Source organism: Pipistrellus hanaki, assembly GCF_964339955.1.
Source record: "Pipistrellus hanaki genome assembly, chromosome: 19".
NCBI lineage: Eukaryota > Metazoa > Chordata > Mammalia > Chiroptera > Vespertilionidae > Pipistrellus > Pipistrellus hanaki.
In genome coordinates this window covers 18,041,076-18,062,301 of record NC_140521.1, presented here as the reverse complement: position 1 = coordinate 18,062,301, position 21,226 = coordinate 18,041,076, and the positions used below count along the sequence as shown (strand labels likewise).

The 21,226-nt window shown below is 58.4% G+C and overlaps 1 protein-coding gene across 1 annotated transcript in view; it reads left to right on the top strand.

The window, feature by feature from the left end:
* Positions 1 to 630: 630 nt before the first annotated feature.
* RBM19 (RNA binding motif protein 19) overlaps positions 631 to 21,226 on the top strand; it is a 90,810-nt gene continuing 70,214 nt past the window's right edge. The window contains exons 1-16 of the mRNA XM_084868270.1: positions 631 to 786; positions 2,848 to 3,030; positions 4,415 to 4,540; positions 4,735 to 4,773; positions 5,016 to 5,205; positions 6,230 to 6,507; positions 7,081 to 7,161; positions 8,078 to 8,156; positions 9,852 to 9,923; positions 10,896 to 11,099; positions 12,054 to 12,184; positions 12,997 to 13,118; positions 13,561 to 13,657; positions 13,963 to 14,073; positions 16,138 to 16,338; positions 17,421 to 17,550. Coding sequence (XP_084724396.1) covers positions 751 to 786; positions 2,848 to 3,030; positions 4,415 to 4,540; positions 4,735 to 4,773; positions 5,016 to 5,205; positions 6,230 to 6,507; positions 7,081 to 7,161; positions 8,078 to 8,156; positions 9,852 to 9,923; positions 10,896 to 11,099; positions 12,054 to 12,184; positions 12,997 to 13,118; positions 13,561 to 13,657; positions 13,963 to 14,073; positions 16,138 to 16,338; positions 17,421 to 17,550 — 2,080 coding nt within the window. The 5' untranslated portion in view covers positions 631 to 750. The remainder of the gene's footprint in view (positions 787 to 2,847; positions 3,031 to 4,414; positions 4,541 to 4,734; positions 4,774 to 5,015; positions 5,206 to 6,229; positions 6,508 to 7,080; positions 7,162 to 8,077; positions 8,157 to 9,851; positions 9,924 to 10,895; positions 11,100 to 12,053; positions 12,185 to 12,996; positions 13,119 to 13,560; positions 13,658 to 13,962; positions 14,074 to 16,137; positions 16,339 to 17,420; positions 17,551 to 21,226) is intronic.

Genomic DNA, 21,226 nt, shown 5'->3' with positions numbered 1-21,226 from the left:
GCACGTACCTTGGTTGGGGGCACATCCCCAGTAGGGCGTGTGCGGGAGGCAGCTGATCAAAGATTCTAGCTCTCTATTCCCTTTCCCTTCCTCTCTGTAAAAAAAATCAATAAAATATATATATATATATATATATATATATATATATATATATATATATATTTTTTTTTTTTTTTAAACTACTTCTGCTTCATACTGCTTAGGAGCCACACGCCTTGGAGCAAGCTGCTTCTCTCCTGGGGTCTCCAGTTTACTCGCTGGCAAAAAGGGGAATGTTTTCTTCCTCGTGTCCACATTCCAGTAGTCACAGGTGATGCTCAGCAACAGCCTCTCTGAGCCTCCGATTCCCCATCTCCAAAAGAAAGGCAAGAATCCCTAACCCCGCCCCAACCCTCAGGCTTAGAACGCGATAATGACGTGCAATGGGAAAGGAGGCTCGTCCACGAAGGGGCAACCTCAGCCCCGGCCCAAGGTAGGCACCCCCGCCCCTTGCAGCCTTAGACTCGGTCTCCTCCAGCGCCGCCCGCGCCTGCGCAGAACGCAAGCGCTCAGGCCCGCCCCTCGTGGGTGGGACTTCCTTGGGTCGCTCTGCTTGGCCACGCCCATTTTCGGAAAATGCTGCCCCAGGCCTGGAGCACGTGACTGCAACCCAGCTCTGTCAAGATGGCGGCGCCCAGGGCTGCGGCGTGAAGGCGGTCTGAGGGAGATTGTGTGCACCGTGCTGGAGTCAGAACCGCGGGGCCGTGCGCCATGTCGCGCCTGATCGTGAAGAACCTCCCGAATGGGGTGAGTGCAGGGCCTGAACCCGGGGATCTGAAATTCGGGCCGGTCGGGAGCCAAGGGCCGGTGGGAAGCCAGCTGCGGAGGATGGAGGGCTTTTCCCCATTTGACAGCATAAGGGAAGAAGGGAGCGTAACTGCTGAAGGTTTCACAGCCGGCCGGTGGGTCCCCGACGCCCAGCCCGACAGCTTCTCCCAGGGAGGCCCCATTCCCACCTTGTGCCGGCCTGGCTCCCCCAGCCCTTCTCATCCGGTCACATTCTGGGTCACTCCCTGTACCTAAAGCTCTTTTCCATTCGGAGGACTGATGGGCGGCACGTGGGGAGCATTAGGCTTAGGGCCTGTTCCGGTTACCAGTCCCGTCATCAGGGCAGGTCAGAGTGGTTTAAGACAGTGGTTGGCAAACTGCGGCTCTTTGGCCCCTTGAGTTTTTCGCAAAGGCCAGGTTAATAGTACCCTAATTAAGGTAATAACAATGTACCTACCTATATAGTTTAACTTTTAAAATGTTGGCTCTTAACAGAAATTTCAATCGTTGTACTGTTTGATATTTGGCTCTGTAGACTAATGAGTGTGCCGACCACTGGTTTAAGACAGCCGATAAACGGGCTTTGAACCATTTATCCAGTACTTGGACTGTGCTTCCCTAGAGTGCAGCACAGAACCTGTGGTTGGCATTCAGTAAACACTCCAGTGAGTGAGTGGAGAAGCAGGTGAATGTGGGGTCAGAGGATTGGTGCGCTGGGTCATCCTCATCTGCCTGCCTATCCCCTTTCCTGTGTGGGAAACTACCACACCACTGGTGCAGCCGGTCACCCCATTACCCAAATCCAAAATGTGCCAATTTGGTAGGTCACCTGTGCTCTTGACCCTAACCCTTGGGACTCTCTCCCCTTAGAAAGAGGAAGAACACAAAGCCATTGTTGTTTTACTGCTGTGATTTTTTAACCTCATCTCTCCCTTGCCCCTCCCCACCACAGATTGGGCATCTGGAGGCTATGACACAATTTTATTTTTTAAAGTATATTTTTATTGACTTCAGAAAGGAAGGGAGAGGGGGAGAGAGATAGAACATCAACGATGAGAGAGAATCATGATTGGCTGCCTCCTGCATGCCCCCTACTGGGGATTGAGCCTGCAAACGGGCCATGTGCCTTGACCTGAATCGAACCTGGAACCCTGCGGATGACTCTCTGCCCACTGAGCTGAACCAGCTAGGGCGGCAATGACATAATTTTAAAAGTTTGAACAGCACAGTAGCTGGGAAGCAGAGTTAGTTACCTTCCTCTTTCTCCTGGAGTAACCATCTTCTCTGGCTTATTTTTAGGACCCCCCATAGGGTTCTTTCTCTGCCCAAATATGTGCCCCCATTTCCTGGCCTGTTTACCCAGTGACTACCTACTGACCCCACTATGAAAGATGAGGAACCTAGTCATCTATTCCTCTGTCGGTTATTTTTTATTTTTTAAAATGTTTTTATTGATTTCAGAGAGAGGAAGGGAGAGAGAGATGGAAACATCATTGATGAGAGAGAATCATCAATCAGCTGCCTCCTGCACGTCCCACACTGGGGATGGAGCCCAAAACTCAGGCATGTGCCCTGACCGGGAATTGAGCCTTGATCTCCTCTCCTGGTTCATAGGTCAATGCTCAACACTGAGAGTGTCATTTGGCTGAGAGTGTCATTTGTTGTTTTTAACTCATCCATCGTTTACCTTAAATGGTCTACTTTTAAAATATCTATTATTGATCTATCCATCATATACATCAGCTTTAGGCAGTGTGTGTTGTTTTTTAACCTCAAGGATATATTTTTATTGATTTAGAGAGAGAAAGGAACATTGGTATGAGAGGGAAACATCAATCGTTGGTGGCCTCCTGACTGGGAAGCGAACCTGAAACCTTTGGTGCATGGGACGACGCTCCAACCAACTGAGCCACCTGGCCAGGCTAGGCAGTGACTCTTGCTGCCTCACTGTGATGGATGAGGATGGCTCCCCTTCCGTCCCAGCTTCCATCCTGTGCCTGCTCTGACCTCCCGCTCTCCCTCACGGTGCCTCTGTCCTAGATGAAGGAGGAGCGGTTCCGGAAGCTGTTTGCCGCCTTTGGCACGCTGACGGACTGCAGCCTCAAGTTCACCAAGGATGGCAAGTTCCGCAAGTTCGGCTTTATCGGCTTCAAGTCCGAGGAAGAGGCCCAGAAGGCACTGAACCATTTCAACAAGAGTTTTGTGGACACGTCCCGGATCACGGTGAGTGGGCCAGAATCTCGCCCCTGCCTGCCTGTCCAAAGTGATCTTTCCCTCCTTAACCTGTCCCCTGTCAGGCTGTCATGTCCTCAGCCTCCCTCTGCTTCTCAGTCCTTCCTGCCTATAGGTCCCCGGAGAGTTTGTTAAACTGGTTTCCTGGGGCCCGTCCAGAGTTTCTCATTCAGTTGGGAGGGGGAGAAGGGGGCCCAGGAGTGTGCCATGTCTAACAAGCTCACAGGTGATGTGACACTGTGGTCCCCAAATGAGAACCACTGGTCTATGTCATTCATTCACACGCCTGTTCAGCCGGCACCTGATGAGCACTTATGTGACGCAGGGGATTTAGAGCGGATGTGGCCCGGCCCGTCCTCATGGAGCCAGCAGCCCACGAGAGACAGGGGGCTGCTTTCAGTCGTCTTGGTCAGTGCTGAGGGACAAAGGAGGTGCCTTCCTTGCTGGGGGTAGATGGGGGGAGTCAGGAAAGCTTTCTGGAGGAGGAGGTCCTACTCTGTCACTCACGCGCGTTTAATGGCTTGGTAAAGACATGGGGTTTCCCAGTCTCCATTCTGACCCTTCCTACCTGGTGACCTGGGGCGAGTCACTAACGTCCCTGTGCCTCGGCTCCTGGCCTGAGGAGTGGGGGAGTCACTGTGGGGAGGCTCAGCGTATTTCTACTTGCAAAACAGCAAGACTGCCTGGTAAAGGCTCACGCCCACAGGGGCGTGAAGAGGGCAAAGCCCGGATGAGAGGAGGGTGCGGGATTTGCTTCAGCCAGCTCAGCAAGGCTGTGGCAGCGGCCTTTTTTAAATTTTTATTATTATTACTTTTTATTTATTTATTTATTTATTTATTTTTAAATATATTTTATTGATTTTATACAGAGAGGAAGGGAGAGAGATAGAGAGTTAGAAACATCGATGAGAGAGTCATCGATCAGCTGCCTCTTGCACACCCCCTACTGGGGATATGCCCGCAACCAAGGTACATGCCCTTGACCGGAATCGAACCCGGGACCCTTCAGTCCCCAAGCCGACGCTCTATCCATTGAGCCAAACCGGTCCCGGCTATTATTATTACTTTTTAAAATATATATCTTTATTGACCTCAGAGAGGAAGGGAGAGGGAGCGAGAGATAGAAACATCAATGATGAGAGAGAAATTTGACCGGCTGCCTCCTGCACATCCCGCACTGGGGATGGAGCCCACAACCCAGGCATGTGCCCTTGGCCGGAATTGAACCCGGGACCCTTCAGACTGCAGGCTGATGCTCTATCCACTGAGCCAAACAAGCCAGGGCCTTTTTAAAAGCCCAAGCTCCTGGGTGTGAAGTGGGGCTGGGCTGGGCGCAGAGGCAGTCCCTCCTCACCACCCTCCCCCGCCCGTGCAGGTGGAGTTCTGCAAGTCGTTTGGGGACCCGACCAAGCCGCGCGCCTGGAGCAAGCATGCCCAGAAAGCAAGCCAGACCAAGCCGCCTCCGAAAGACAAGGACTCGGTGACCCCAGAAACTAAGAAGGTGCGTGGAAGGCCACTCCTGCCCGAACCCGGTGTCCGCAGGGTGGGCACCCCTGGGGGCTCGGGCAGGGGAGCAGGGGTGACCCGCGACTCCCTCTCGGATGGTTCCTGCAGGCGGGCCCTCCCAAGACAGCCCCGCTTCTTCTCCCCTCGCCCTTCACCTGTGGCCTCACCATCCGCACCTTCTGTTTGTAGGACAAGAAGAAGAAAAAGGCAGCGAATGAGCTGGAGAAGGTGAGTCTGTCCCGGTGCCCAGGAGGGTGGGCAGTGGGAGGGGTCCTGGGAGTGCTGGAGCCGAGTCTGGTTTCCTAGGCTCCTTGTCCGGTGCAGCGTCCACTCAGCCCTCCCAGGGCCGACCCGGCTGGCCCCGGGGGAAGTGAACTTGGAGGGTGCTCTGACTCGCCGGGAGTCAGGAGGGGTGAGCTGACTGAGCCGTCCTGGCCTGTGTTTCCCTCTTCCCGCTGCGGCGCCACCAGCTGAAGGAAGACACCGAGTTCCAGGAGTTCCTGTCGGTCCACCAGAGGCGGACACAGGCAGCCACGTGGGCTAACGATGCCCTGGACGCGGAGCCCTCGCAAGGGAAGAGCAAGCGGGATAGTGACTACCTGAACTTTGACTCCGATTCGGGCCAGGAGAGTGACGAGGGAGCCGGGGAGGACTCAGAAGGTAAGGGCAGGGACACGCACCCTCGGGTCCCTGCACGCCTACTGGCCTGTGCTCTCACGGGCCAGCACAAATGCCCTCTGCTGAGGTGGCTATCCCAACCACAAGAATGTTGGCCTTGACTGATCTTGGTCACTTATTCATTCAGCCACTCCAATATTGAGTACCTACTATGTGCCAAGAGTACCTACTATGTGCCAGGCACTGCATTAGGAATTGGGGATACAGCAGTGAGTTAAAGGCAAAGAATCCTGCCCCCTTGAAGCTGTCATCTGGTGGGCGGGAAGACACCGTAAAGAAATCACCCACTAGTTAGTGTGTTACATGAAGACAGAGAGGAAGCGGGGAAGGGGAAAGGAGAGCTCCTGAGACCAAAGTCCGGAGGGAGGTAAGTAGCAGCCGCGTCCTCAGAAGGCGCCCATGGTGTCGTGTGGGGACGGATGGCGGGTGTGTGAACAGTTGCAGCCCAGGACGGGAAGTGGTGGGTGAGGGAGGGGAATAATTGTGGCTTAAAGCACAGGATGGGTTTGATGTGGATGTTACATTCGGTATAGCTTCTGTGCAGAGCTGGGGTCCGAAGGACTCGCTGGGAGTTGGTGGGACACGGTCGTGGAGGGAACAGGCGGGGGTGCAGGTGGAGGGAGCAGCGTTCTGCATGGCTCAGGGTGGCTGCAGCGTGGGAGCTGGAGGGTAGTCAGCCATCGAGGGGCAGGAGCTCGGGTTTCTCCCTGTGAGCACCTGGTAGTCGCCGGAGGGTTTAATCCAGGCCTAAAGGTCCTCAGGTTGCAGCTGAAAGAGTGGATGACGAGGGCAGGGCTGCTGCGGGGAACACAGTTCCTGGCGTGTGGCACATGGAACCTCAACAGCATCTCACCCGTGTGACTGTTTATCAGAGGGCTCACCAGGGCTGCCTGGCACAGGCCCCTGTTCCTGGTGGGCTTGGCACCTCATGCCCCCTGCCCTCCCAGGCCTCTTGTCCCTCGGTGCCAGGGACTACCCCTGACTCCCAGCCTCCCTGTCTTCCCAGAGGAGGGCGGCCTCGAACCGAAGGCGGCCGTCCGGAAGGAGCTGTCGGACATGGATTACCTGAAATCCAAGGTGGTGCGGGCCGAGTCGCCGTCTTCCTCAGAGGAGGAGGAGGAGGAGGAGAGTGAAGATGAGGCCGTGAACTGTGATGAAGGCAGTGAGGCCGAGGAAGAGGACCCCTGCGCTGCCCCCATCTGGCAGGGCCAAGAGAGGACGGGACCAGGCCCAGAGCAGGGCACCGTATCTGGGACCAAGAAACCTCAGGAGGCCAGCGCCACGGTGTGTGGATCGGGGTGTGTCTTGGGGACCCGGGGAGCCGGTGGGGGGGTTCCCCATGTCCTCACCTTCGTACCCTGCAGGCCCCAGATCTGCTACACATCTCAGCTCTGCCACTTGCTCTGTGACCTGTGCGTGCACTTCCGTCTGAATCTGTTTCCCGTCGCTGAGAGTGAGCTGCTGACGGTACCGCCTGTTTTACTCTGCGTTAGTGGCAGTGTACACAGGTGGCAGCCCACAGTTGACTATGATACATACGATTAAGTGAGCACTTACCGCGAGCCGGGTCCAGTGCCTGCCGTATCCTTCGTCGTTGACTCTTAAGACAGCCTGAGGGGCAGGCAATCTTCCTGTGCGGTTTCACAGAGGAGGACGCTGAAGCCCAGGGGAGACCCAGCCAGACAGCAGTGCCTGGCGGTGCCTGCACAGCGTGCGCAGAGTGAGCCCCGCGTCGGTGGCGGCGAGCGTCACCTGACCTCAGGATGCTCGCCGGCACCCCGGCTCGCCTGGCAGGCAGCGCACTCAGGGTCACCGTGCCAGGGACTCACTCCCCCTCTCTTCTCTGCCGTCGCTCAGACAGAGAAGCCAGCCGTCCAGTGGGCACCCAGCACCCCCCACACCGTGAAGCTGCGGGGAGCCCCGTTCAACGTCACAGAGGTGCGTGCCCCTAATGGGACAAGGGCCAGAGCTGAGGGTGGGGGGCCGGGGACCCCTGCTGCAGGGGCTCAGGATTAGCGGGGGGCGAGCTGGGAAGAATTGGGGGCTAGACGCTGCACCAGTTCGGGGAGGACCGGCTGCCCTCAGCCGTGGCGCATAGTAGGGCTGCGCATACTTCTCTTGCTGGAAAAGGGAAGGGCAGCTGGTGGATATCGAAGGCTCTGTGATCCATACTCTGTGTTAGTGCGTTTTTAAAAAATGTGTTTGACTCGCCCTCATGTTCAGATTAGAGAGACTGAGGGGAGAGTGGGGGATGGCCTGCAGCAGCCGCATAAGCGGCTGTGAGCCATCGCCATCGGCATGAGGGGACAGGGACTGCTGTGCATGTGCTGAGGAGAAGCGGGAAAGGCCAGACTTAACCCCAAATATATAAAAGGCACTTGGGGGAGGGGTGTGTCAGACACAGAGCCTTAAAATGCCGATGGTGGCATTACTGTTTTATATTTACATCCTTCACAGCCAGCTTTTCTTCAGATTTTTTTCCAAGTTCGTTTTAGTTAATGATGGAGGAAAGGTGTGTATATCTAGAGCAGGGGTCTTCAAACTACGGCCCGCGGGCCACATGCAGCCCCCAGGGGAGTCTGATCCGGCACGCCAGGTTTTTTGGGCAGTGAGCGCAGCCGAGGTGTTACAGTAGGAATTAGTAGTTCATATAGTCCGGCCCTCCAGCTCTCTGAGGGACCGTGATCTGGCCCCCACTTTAAAAAGTTTGAGGACCCCTGATCTAGAGGAAAGAGAAACGAGAAAGGACGAAACACGGGTAACCTTTCCACATCCAGAACTCCGGCCCAGGTTTCTTTGTTTGGGCTGCACTTTTATTACCAGTTGGTAAAGGAGGAACCTCCCCTTCTTCTAGAAAAACGTTACGGAGTTCCTGGCGCCCCTGAAGCCGGTGGCCATTCGGATCGTGAGGAATGCTCACGGGAACAAGACAGGTGAGGTCTGGGTGTCGGGGGTTCAGAGGCAGCTGGGGAAGTGGAAGGTCAGGGCAGTGGGGTTTGGACCCTTAAGGGGTCGCTGTTCTGTTTCTGTTTGTGGTTCCGGCTCTGTGGATTGGCTAGGCTGCTTGGGCGAGGGTCTCCTCTCGCCCCTGCCTGAGCCTGGTGCGTGTTGTCCCCGTTCCTCTGTCTCCACTCTTGCCAGTGGGCTCGCCTGTGGCTTTAAACAGATGTCCCCGGCCCAGGTTTGCTGTGCCGAAGGGCGGCACTGTGAGCTGCTGAGAATGTGTGCTGCTGCCCTCACTGTCCTCTGCCAGGCTCCCCCTCTGGGCAGAGAACATGCTGGAAGGAAGGGTCTGAGCCTGGAGAGGTGGGCGCCCCCTTACTGCCCCGGCCGGGGCTGCAGGACACGCAGCAGCGGAGTTAACGTTCCCAGGAACCACGCCGAGGCCGCTGGGCAGCGCTGGGCACGCAGGCTGAACTTGGCGAGAAGCTGGGAGCTGCTGGGGCCCGAGTCCGGGAAAGAAGGGCAACCGCTTTAGGGGTGGTCTTGTTGCCTTCAGGTTTCTTGTCCCCTCCCGGCCCTCTGAGCACACAGCCCTGCTCCCCAGGCAGGCCCAGTGGCCAGTGGCCCTCTTTCCCTCCCACCTGCTCGGGTACAATACAGGGCAGGGGAGAGCCTGCAGCTTCAGATCCCAGCTCGGCCACTTGCCGGCCCTGGGGCCTTGGACCAGAACATGGAGTCAGTTTCCTCATCTGAGCAGTGGGGTGGTTGTGTCTCATTTAGTTGTGAGGACTCAGCGAGTTAGTGCGGACAGCGTTTACAGCGGTGCTGATGGCCCATCCACCTCCCTGCAAGCCAGCGTTAGGACTGGCTCTTCAGAGACCAGTGGAGGGGCTGGGAGGGCACACTGAGGTTTCAGGATGAGGAACCATATTGGAGGCCTTGGAGCTGGAGAGAGCTGGCTTGCGAGTGTGATGGATGCTTCAGGGACATAATCGGATGTCCCCATGGGAGCTGCTGAGGAGGCATGCTGGCCCTGCGCTGAGGGCTCAGGAATGACTGGACTTCAGCTGGGTGCAGGCCGAGGATGGAAAAGGCCCCCACGCTGGCTTCTGCGCACCTCGGGGCCTCGGGCTCTGGCACAGTGGCTGTGGGGGTGGCCTCTCGGGTGCTGAGCTGGGTCACAGGGTGAGCGGGACTGGGAAGAGTCAAAGGCCTCCTGTGTTCTGACTCTGACATCCCAGCATCGTCACCCCAGTATTGTCAGCTTAGAGCCAGGCCCCAGAGCCCGAACCGGGGGTGGGGAACCTTTTTCTGCCAAGGGCTATTTGGGTATTTTAACACCATTCATGGGCCATATAAAATTATCGACTTAAAAATTAGCCCCCTGTATTTGGTCAGATATTTCATTAACTCACCCCTGATGCCTTGGCAGGGCCAGACCAAATGATTTCGCAGGCCTTGAGCGGCCCATGGGCTGGACGGCCCATCCCCCCGGCCTCCCCCACAGCCTAAAAACTCTGCGAAGGGAGATTCGGCCACAGTGGGAGGGAATCTGCATTTTGGGGAATTGGCAAAGCTGGAAGTTCTCCCTCACTCTCTGCTCAGCTTCTCCTGCACACCTAGCACAGTGTGGGGGACTCCTGCGCGTGTCTGCGGACTTGACCTTCGTCATTGTCCTTCCTCAGGGTATGTCTTTGTGGATTTCAGCAGCGAAGAGGAAGTGAAGAAAGCTTTGAAGTGCAACAGAGAGTACATGGGTAAGGACACAGGGACAGGCGCTGGCTCCGTGTTCATTCAGTGTTTTATTTGTTCCTTTATTCATTCCCTGATTCATTCATTTACCCCATCACATTTGGTCGAGAGTCTGCTCTGGGCCAGGCGCTGCTCTGGGCACTGGTGAGACAGCGGCAGGCAGAACAGCTTGTGCAGCTGATGTAGAGCAAACGGACATACGGGGAGAGAGAGGGAGACATGCGATGGGCTGTGCTGTGGGGAAATGCGGAGCAGGAGAGTCAGGATTGGAGGAGACACGTTTATAAACAGGAGTGTGTCCACTGGGCCTCCCCGAGAAGATGAGAAAACCCAGAAAGCCCTGGCCTGGTGGGGCAGCCATGCCAGTAGGGTCAGCACAGGGCAGCATGTGCAGGTCCCTGAATTGGGAGGTCGCCTGAATGGCCTGCGAGGACGTGACCTTTGACCTGACCCTGGCATGGACAAGTGATTCAGATCCAGCCATCGGCTTCTAGTGAAGATGCAAGTTCTGTCAGGGAAAGGAGAGAAACCAAGCAGTCTTGTCAGCCAGTCAGGCAGTGGGTGTTTATTAAGCACCTACTGTGTGCATGCGGAGGAGCTAGTGGCGGTCACTGTCCAATCAGGCCCGGGTGATGCTTGTGAGGAGTTCACTAGGGCAGGGCGACGGGCTCCTTGGCGTTGGGTGTCACACGTCACGTGTTGCTGTCCTAAGGCAGAGTAGCCATTGGTGCCGGGTCACATGCCCTGAACTCAGGATGCAGATCTGGACAGAGGCGGCCCTGGCAGGCTCCCCCCATTGACACTGACTTGCAGGAGGGGGTTACATGGGGGGAGGGCCTTCGGGTCAGGCCTGCGCTGCGGCCTGAGCCTGGGCCGTGGCATCCGGAAGGCGGCGATGACGAGTTTGGAATCGTCAGGCAGGAGTCACTGGCACGTTCCAGGCCTCCCCCTGAGTTCTGACTCCTGTCCTTGTGCAGGTGGCCGCTACATCGAGGTGTTCAGGGAGAAGACCGTCCCCGTGGCCAAGGGGCCCCCGAAGGGCAGCAGCAAAGCCTGGCAGGGCCGGACGCTTGGGGAGAACGAGGAGGAGGAGGACCTGGCCGACTCGGGGAGGCTCTTCGTGCGCAACCTGCCCTACACCAGCACCGAGGAGGACCTGGAGAGGATCTTCTCCAAATACGGTGAGGGAAGCTCCCCCGGAGCGCACGGCTGAGAGCAGGCAGGCCCGGCTTCAAGTCCCAGGCTGCCCCTCAGCTCCTGACCTTGGGCTCATGACGTCCCCTCCCGTCTCAGTCTCCTCATCTGTGAAATGGGCTGATGATCCCTGAGCTGCTGTGAGGATTTGCACATGCTGTGTTTGATAGCGAGGGTGGTTTTTATTATAGTCGTTGTTGCCTGTTATTATTTCACAGGACATGAACATGATCTTGAAGACCCATAGTTTAGCTGGGTCACCCTGTTCAGCTGTAAGGTCATGGCTGTGAAGGGAAGGAAGTTAGGGTTTAAAGTGACGGTGAGGTCTCCATGCCTCTGAGGCCCCTTGGAGGGTCTCTCACTTCTATTCAGAGGCTGTCTCTGCTTGGTGGGGGATCGGGGTGTGGCTGAGTGCCTGGTGTGGGGACAGGGAGGCCCTGAGCAGGACTCTGCCATTAGTATAACCTTCCAGCCTGTGGTTACTGCTGTCCTGAGCACGGATCCTGCTCCCCAGGCCAGCACCCTAGTTGATGGCAGGGCCGGCTGCACACGAGAGGGAGTCAGCAGACTGCAAGCACTTCCAGGGCACTGAGCAGGCGCTGTTAGTACACTTGACGTGTCAGTGCCTTTAACCCTCCCAGCACCCGTGAGTTAGGTGCTCTGATGATGCCACTTCACAGATGAGAAGACTGAGGCACCTGAAGGCCACACCTGTAGGTGGTGGAGGCAGGACCCAGCCCGGCACCTGTACTGTCAGGAGAGATGCATGAAGGGTTGTGTCAGGGACATCCTTGACCTTTGAGGTGGCCTCAGTGCAGCCTCTGGACACGGGCCGACCCAGAGCGGCAGCCCCATGCTCTCGCCAGTGAAGACCATCACCTGCTCAGCGCCGAGGTGCAGGCCCATCCCGGCCCAGACACTGATCCCCCTCCTGTCCGCAGGCCCCCTGTCCGAGCTGCATTACCCCATCGACAGCCTGACCAAGAAGCCCAAGGGCTTTGCCTTCGTCTCCTTCATGTTCCCTGAGCACGCGGTGAAGGCCTACGCGGAGGTGGACGGGCAGGTGTTCCAGGTGACTGCCCAGGGCCGGGGGGCTGCTGGGCCCAGGTGGCTGGGAGAGGCTCTGTGTGTGCATGCGTGAGTAGTGTGAGTGCGTGTGTGCGTGTACATGCGTGAGTGCATATGCACACCCTCACATTGCTAAGGAAGCACAGTGGCCTGGGAAGCTGTCCTCACACCCACCCAGAGGGCAGTGCCCTGAGAGCCGGTCGGCTCTGGTTCCACTGATCTGTCAGCACCTGGAACAGCTCCTGGCGCCTAGTGGGCACTCCCAGAGGGTTTGCTGAATGAATGAATAGGCTCTCCATCTGGAGAAACAGCACTTGGGAGAGGAAGGAGGAAGGAAGGAGTTGGGCGTGGACATGTTAAATGGCCACAATAGAGTGGAAGACACTCTTGTGATTTTTCCCAGCGCCTTCAAGTAAGGTGCTCAGTGCGCCATACCCCCAGCCCAGGCTCCCTGTCCCCCTCTTCCCTTTCCATTCATGCCTGTATAGTGCTGTGATCTCCGTGGCTCCGGACCAGACCTCCCGTGCATGCCCTACGTGTGCAGGGGCAGGATGGGCCCTGGCCTTGGGGTGGGGAGGGTGGCACTTACGAGCTGACCAGTCCCCCTCGTGAGGCTGTCACATGGCCTCCATCCCGTGCCACGTGCCCATTCAGGTCGAGGGTAACCACACGGTCGTTCAGACTGAGGCCACGTCAGTGGGTTTCAGCACCCGGTGCTGCCGCCTGCTCTGAGAGGCCGATCTCCTGGGGAGGATGTGGAGGCACCTGCCCCCCACCCCCTCCTCTGACCCCTTCCCCTCCCCTCCCCCCCTCCAGGGCAGGATGCTCCACGTATTACCCTCCACCATCAAGAAGGAAGCCAGCGAGGACGCCCGCGCCCCGGGGTCATCCTCCTACAAGAAGAAGAAAGAGGCCAAAGACAAAGCCAACAGCTCCAGGTTCTTAGCCGCACACACAGCCTCTGGCCCTGAGCAGGCTCCTGCGCCCTCGCCCCCTCCTCCCCAGCCCCCTCCTCTCCAGCCGCCGCGGGGCTCTGGCTCCTTGTGGTGGGTCCGGCCTCGCTTGTAACCTTGCTGAGCCTGTGTCTCATCTGCAAAATGGGAGAGCCACAGCGGTACTTAGCCCTGCAGAGTCCTAGGGGTTAAACAGGTGGTCAGGCGGAGCTTAGTCCCTGGCACAGACACACGTGAGGGTTGTCCATGTCGTCGTCCCTGTCCTCATCCCCAGGCCCTGGGTAGGTGGCTCACGCCAGGGGGGTTGCGGGGAGAGAGGCTTTGGGGGTTAGGATGGCAGGCCGGGGGGCTCATTTCTCAAAGGTTTTGCATCTAAAACAATATCCCGGTCTTTGCTCTGCGGTCTGACGTCCCCCTCCTGCCTCAGCTCTCACAACTGGAACACACTGTTCATGGGCCCGAACGCAGTGGCCGACGCCATCGCACAGAAGTACAGCGCCACTAAGAGCCAAGTGTTTGACCACGTGAGTGGGCGGCCCGTCTGATGTACCCGGCCGTGGGCCTAACGTGAGGGGGTCAAGGGCAAGCAGGGGGCATCGTGCTGGGTCGCCTGGGAGTGCGCCTCTGCTGCTGTCCGTGGGCAGCCTGGGCCCCAGCACGTCCCAGCCACCCCTAGACCTTGGCTCCTTCGGGGGGTGGAGCCGCCCCGAGAAGTGGGGTCGGGGCGGGCGGGGTCCTCTCCATCCAGGCCTTCCTCGCAGGCTGTGGGACACGGGAGGCTGCTCGTCACCTGCCCGACAGCCAGCAGCCTCTTCCTCCCCTCCCACAGGAGACCAAGGGCAGCGTGGCCGTGCGCGTGGCCCTCGGGGAGACCCAGCTGGTGCAGGAAGTGAGGCGCTTCCTCCTGGACAACGGGGTCAGCCTGGACTCCTTCAGCCAGGTGGGTGCACACAGCTCGGCCCGGCCGCTGCCACGGGGAGCCGGGAGCTGGGCCGGGCTTCAGGTTGGTGGCGTGGCAGTGGGTGTGAGGATCCGGCCTGTCGAGGGTGACGTTTGCTGTTAATTTTTAGTCTCCAAAAATAGGAGAAAACCACATGGGTCAGACAAGGCGCCTATCTGACCGGATGCAGGGGTCCTCAAACTTTTTAAAGTGGGGGCCAGATCACGGTCCCTCAGAGAGCTGGAGGGCCGGACTATATGAACTACTAATTCCTACTGTAACACCTCGGCTGCGCTCACTGCCCAAAAAACCTGGCGGGCCGGATCAGACTCCTCTGCGGGCCTCATGTGGCCCGCGGGCCGTAGTTTGAAGACCCCTGGCGATAGTGTCTCAGGGGCCATATGCAAGAGGGCTACCTTGTAACCTTCATGCAGACCAGGGGGCCCCAAACATCCCTATCTTCCCCCCGCCCCCCGCCTCCTTCAAAGAGCACCTGCTGTCTGTCTGAGTCATAGGCCTTCTTTGAACCAAGTAGGGGAGCGGTCACTGCCCTGTGCTCACTCCACCAGGTGGGTTCTTAGGGTTATGGCTGATGGTCTCAGGGGTCCAGTGAGCATCTAACATCCTTAAACAGGGAGACTGAGGCCCCGAGGGCGGTGGGTGACTTAAAGGTCCAACAAAGAGACTGTGGCCAGAGCCTGGGCTCCGTCTCAGCTTCCGCCACCCAAACAGCAACTTCCTCAGGTTTACCAGCCTTGGACTTGGCGTTAAAAGGTGGCTCGGATGGAAGGGTGGGCGGATGCTGAGTGGGTGGGAAGCGGGGGCGATGGATGAGAGGCAGGTAGGGAGGTGGGTGGAAGGGTCAGTAACTATATCGCTAGCTAGCATCTATCGGGACTTAGCAAAGCGCCCTCCGAGTTTCACGTTCCTAACCCTGTGGGGACCGTCACAGAGGTGCAGGCAATCGTCCCAGGCCACGCAGCCGTTCGTGGTGGAGCCAGGTTTGAATGTGGCCCCGGAGTCCACATCCCAAACCGTTACACTTGCAATCTGAGTTGCACCTACAAAGCCCATGGGTACCCTGCCTGTCCCACCTGCAGGTGTGCCCTCCCCTATGAGGAGACCCTGTGAGGCCTACGGTGTGGGTGTAACCATTAGTCCATTTCACAGATGAGAACACTGAGGCCCACGGGAGAAAGCAGCTGACCCGAGGTTTCAGGCCAGGTCAGTGGCTGAGCTGAGACTCCTGTTCAGATGATCCCAAACCTGGAACTTGCCCATTACATGTCTTTGGCTCTCCTATGTCCTCCGGCTTTGTTTTCCATGAAACAGTGCTGACGTTCACACAGCGCTACGCTCTGTGCGCCCTGTGCCTGTGTGAGCGCAGCTGTGGCAGCCCTCTCCCGAGGGGCCCTGGAGACGGCCCCGGGTCTGTATGTTAGTGAGGGGCCGGGCACAGGTCCATGCATCTCAAGTGTCTAGTGTCTTGGCTTGGTTTCTTCCAGAAGCAGACTCAGAGGCAAGGGCAGGTATTGTTTGGGGCAGCAGACAGTGAGAAAGGCCAAGGGGAGGCAGGAGGCTGGTGCAGGGCATGCTTATGATGGCACCTTGTCTAGCAGGGCTGAGCTGGAACTGGTACACCTGCAGGGCCCTCCCTGGAACTGTCCCACCCACAGGACCAGGGACACACCAACCCCTGGGAGCCCGGGTTGCTCCCAGCCGCTGTCGCCTGCCATGATGTGACAGCAGGCGCCTGTAGTTGCAGGAAAATGCCCTGGGCCTGGGCCATGGACGCAGATCAGCCTGGATGCACGGCTCCACAGTGGAGGGGCAGGGATTTGACCCAAGGGTCAACTCTGGTGCCCTCACCCTTACCCATGCCACAGCCACCTCTTATCCAGGAAGCCGCGTGCTTGAGATGGTGCCATCTCCTGAGCCGGCCTTCGAAGTGCCTGGTGACTGAGGTCCCCAGGGGGGGCACCTGGTCCAGAGTGGACCACAGACAGTGCTGGCGGCAGGGCCGGCCCTCGTGTTGTCCCTAACGTGTTCCTCTCCTCCTCGCAGCCCGCTGCGGAGCGAAGCAAAACCGTGATTCTGGTGAAGAACCTGCCGGCAGGCACCGTGGCGGCCGAGCTGCAGGAGACCTTCGGCCGCTTCGGCAGCCTGGGCCGCGTGCTGCTGCCCGAGGGCGGCGTCACCGCCATCGTGGAGTTCCTGGAGCCGCTGGAGGCCCGCAAGGCCTTCCGCCACCTGGCCTATTCCAAGGTAGGCACGGCCTGCGAACTGGGGTGAAGGGAGCGGTGCCAGCAGGGGCCTGGCCCGTGGGAGCCCCTCTGAAGGCACCTGCTCTGAGCTGACTGTGAGCTTGAGTTCCCCCTGAGATCACAGACAGAGAGGCTGCGACTTCCAGAAAGAGGTCACGGCATCCTGCGCCTCAGGCTCCTCAGCGTCCTGCCCCCTTGGACTTGACCCTCATTCTTCTGCTTTTGGGATCTTGTACCCACAGTAGTTTAGAAGTCGGTTCTGTAGGCGGCTGTCTCCTGTCCTTGGTAAAAACAAACGTATACTCACACACACAGATTCATTAATGTGGTAGTTTCCTGTGGCCGCCATAACAGGCTACCACCAACCTCGTGACTTAAAACAGCACAAATGTGTCCTCTCACGGTTCTGAGGCCGGAGATGGGAAACTGGGGTGTTGCAGGGCCGTGCTCCCTCTGAGGCTTCAGGGAGGCCCCCCCATGGCCGCTGCAGCTCCTGCTGGCACCAGTGCCCATGCCAGTGGCTGCTGCACTGACCTCTGCCTCCTTGTGCCTTTTCCTCTCCTCCATTTCTGGCTGGATTCAGGCTGGCCTCACCTCAGATCCTTCACTTAATGACATTTGCAAAGATCCTTTTTCCAAACCGGGTTCCACAGATGCTGGGGGTCACCTTTCAGCCACTGCATGTAGCTTCTCTGTCAGGCACGTTAGCGATGTGCAGCCTCTGTCAGTGTCTGCTTTGTCCTTTCAAAGAACAGCCGCACGCATGTATGTGCACATGCGTGGCCGAGAGTCTTGCGGGGAGAGAAAGCGTGGTCTCCAGCGGCCACACTGCACTTCCTGCAGGAGAGCTGCATCCCATCCTGGTTCTTTCCCCCGCCCCCTGCCCACTCATACCCCGGCCGGGGCAATCCAGGGACACACATGCTCGGCCCCTCCCCCGGCCCTGAGCTGCAGCCGGAGATCAGGCGGAGGAGGGTTCTGGGCTGTGTGCCTCTCCTCCCGGGGCGAGTCGCCCATCCTCTCTGACCCTCGGGCTCTTGGTCTGTGTAAGACACTGAGCCCTCCTCGCCTCTGTCTCCGCAGTTCCACCACGTCCCCCTGTATCTGGAGTGGGCTCCCGTGGGCGTCTTCTCCGGCTCAGCCCCCCAGAGGGAGGAACCCCAAGACACACCGGTGGAGCCTGCGGGAAAGGAGCGGGCGGCGCCAGAACCCGGTGAGAGCTGAGCCCCGGGACAGCGGGGAGGGAAGCGGGTGGGCGGCACCATTTATTAGGTTTCAAGTTCATTATTCGTCCCGGAGACCAGTGGGTCTCAGACTCGTGGATTTCATAGGCGCGTTCTTAGAAAATAGAGCGTAAACATGATGGGTGCAGCCAAGGCAGCCAGCTTTTTGGCTTGTCAGTTAGAGGTTGTGAGGAAAATAAACTACTTAGAATCTGTTACCAGGGACTCGAACACAGCCAGTGAAAGCAGCCTTCACACACCTCCAGGGATGCCTCCTGGGCCAGGGTGGCTGGTGGAGGAGTCATTCCGGAGGGCCCGGGAGTGGCGCAGCGCCCTCTGGCGTCCAGTGGCCGCAAAGGCAGGGAAGGGAGGAAGGGTTGCCATTGGCAGTGGGACCTCACAGTTCTCTTGTGGAGAGATGTCCTGAGGATGGTGAGACACAGCACTCTCTGGACCCACCAGAAGGGTCAGGGGCCCCCCCAATGGTGGATCACCCGAACCCCCCTGTATTCCCAGTGCCTCCTAGGCCAGTGCAGAATTAAAGGCCTGCAGAAAAGTTTTTAAAAGGGCCGTGACGGTTTTTAGCCAGGGGCCAAGGTCTTGGCCGTCAGTAATATTTCTCCCCCTTTCCCTCTACCCCTTTGGGGTTACCAGCTTATTAAAAAATATATATATATAAGTCTGGTATCTGCCATAACCATTGTTCCTATTTTTAAAAAAGTGTTAAAAGCATAGAGAAGGAGTGCAGGTCGGGGCCGTGTCTGTGCTGGTTCCCAGCCCTGTTGTCAGGTGACCCCCCCAGAGCTCATCCAGGGCCTCTTTTTGTTCCTCTTCTGACACCATCGCGTACACAGTCCCCTCTGTCCCCCGCTCCTCCTGACACCGCATTGTTCCCGCGGCTCCCCCAGGCCGTCCCGCTGCACGGGCTCCGCAGCCCGCCCCGCATGTCCCCGGGCCCCCAGGGAGGCGGGCAGGGGGCTGCGGAGGAGCTTTCTGTTTACCCCTCCGCTCTCCGTGCCGGTCCTAAGAGAGGGGGCCGCATTTATCTCCCCACAACCGAGACCCTCACCTCCAGATAAAGGCCTCCGTGGAGGAGGGGGGCCCCCCCGAGAAGCTGCTCGCTGCTGATAACAGTCTGTGCTGGCAGCCGTCACCCGGAGCGGAGTGGGGGGGAGCGGCTGAATTCTGCCGCCTGATTACACTGAGGCCCCACGCGGCGGTGCGTGACTGGGTTTTATTGTGCTGGCCCGATGGCAGCGCCGCCTCCCAGGCCTCCCGGCCCCCTCCGCCCCCCTCTGCCCGCCCCGGGCCCGGCCCTGCCCCGCCCTCCTTCTCCCCTCTTCTGGTTCCTGGTGATCCCGTTGGCAAGCATCTGTGTGAGTTTCACATAAACATCTTGTTTATGCTTTCTAGTCTTCCCACTGTCTCTCCGCGCGGGGGCCAGGAGCAGAGGCTGTGTGAGTGTGCATGTGTGTGCACACGTGTGAGTGTGCGTCTAACTCCATTTTCTCGGGAAGGATGCTGCGGCTCGGTGGGTAAGAGACAGTTCCCCGGAGCCACACTCTCGTTTCCCAGGCCGCGTGCTTACCCAGCTCTGCGCCGCCTCCTGACTGAGTCTGGGCCCCTTCTCGTTTCTCCCAGGCCCCTCTTCTCAGCAGACTTCCAGCTGAGGTGCCCTTGTCTCCTCAGTTCTTCCCGCAGCTCAGGAGATGCAGGGGCGGGAGGCGGGCGCTGGGACACAGGTTTAGGGAAACAGCACTGGCTCTGTGCTGTTGGAGGCCGCATTCGGTCCACGGCCTTTTATTTCAGTCAGATCTCCTCCCAGGCGTTGGGGTCAGGAGCTGGTTGGCCCATTAGAAGTGGGAGGGACCAGAAGAGCTGCCAGGGAGCAGGTCCTGGGTGTCCTCACAGGCCCCTCATTCATCCTGGGCCGGGCCTGCAGGCAGCTCACTTGCCAGGAAAGGAGGCTCCATCTGGATCTGGGGTGCTGTGCTGACTCTCCACTTGCTCTGTCATAGCCCAGACGTCACTCCTTCTGGGCAGGTATCCGGGCTTTAACCTGATGCAGACCCGCCCCTGCCCCTGGGTCGGGAGGCAGCTGGCCTCGGGGGATGCTGGCCACGCTCACAGCTGCTGGGTCTCTGAGCTGGTGGTCTTGAGGCTGTGACGCCTGGATGCCACACTGGGCCTGGCTGGAGTCCTGCCCTCCCTCCCCCCCCCCCCCCGAGAGGCCAAGGGAGGGGCCAGCAGGCGTGGCCAGGAGTCTGCCCAGGGGAGGGGCAGAGCACAGGGCCCTGGCTGACCACTGGCGGCCACGAGCTGACCATTGCCTGGTGCAGAGCTGGGACAGGCCTGTGAGCTCGTTGCCAAGGCTTTCAACCGTGGGTTTTCCCAGACGAGCTGGACTTGCAATTTCTCTGGAAACATCTGAACATCTGACCACCCTGGGCTGACGTCCTATGTGGACGTCATAGTCAACACTGGCCTCTTGACATTGGCCAGCGTCAAGAGGAGGCTGCCCCTTAAGCTGCTGTGAGCCTTCTTGGTCTCCATCATCCTCACCGTCCTTTATTGTTATTATCATTTTAATCTTTTTTAGTCTTCATAAACCCCTCTCCAGCCTGCAGGCACCTGAGATTTAGGGTTCAGCCCCAGAATTTTCCATGGGAAGGTGACTGCTGAGGTCCCTAATGAGACAACGACAGCTTCTGTCACCCTGTCACCTGGCACAGCATGCACCTCAGTCCCTTCCCTTCTCCTCTCCTCTCCTCTCCTCCCCTATGCAAATGCAAGGAGAGCCAGGGGGAGCTGTCCTCCTAGCTGAAGGCCGGCAGAGTTCCTTTCCATTGAAGTTCTCACTGGGAACTGGAGTCTTAGCTGTTTGCCTAGCTCTGCCTCCCCATCGTTAGCGATACAGTGTGTTTGCACCCGCTTTGCAAGTGGGGATTGAGTACAGTGGCCACACCATGGGGCCTTGTTGGGTAAATTGTGTGGGAGGGAGCTTTTATGTAGATTCTTTTCTTGTCCTGGAGACACGCTGGTTCTAGCTTCACCTCCGGGGAGGGAGGGAGGACACCTGTGCCACTGATGTTCACAGTGTGATCGCCGTCAGCGTTCCCTAGGGCTTCAGAGGGCTGTCCTGTGACAGAGCGTTGACGCTTCACTAGGACTTGTAAGCGTTAGGAGTGCAGCAGAGAGGGGGCGGGATGGACAGGCTTTGGTGCTCAGCATAGGTTTGGGGACAGACCCAAAACCCAAGCAGCCCCTGTGGGTCCCAGAAGTTTGAACCCTTTGAGTCTGGTGTGCGAGAGGCAGGGATACCTCCGTCAGCTCTGGGTGGCCTGCCGAGCGGCCTGGCCGGCCTGTGCCAGCCAGCCAAGCAGGGTCTGGATCTGCAGGGAGGGTCCGGCCACCTGCTAGGAGCCCTGAGGGCGAGGAGTGGGGCCGCTGAGGGCTGCCTTTGCTGAGGTGGTTTATTTCCTGGAGGCTGTGGGAGGGGCGTCAGAAGCTTGGATGTGGTGGGGGATTTGTCCCCAGCCCCGATCACGTGACTTGGGGGGGGGGGGGTACTGGGGAGTTTGATGGAAATTGAACACATTTTCCGGGCATCCCTGTGAGGTTCCGTCAACCTCGGGTGGAATTCACACTCAGTTCACACTTATCACC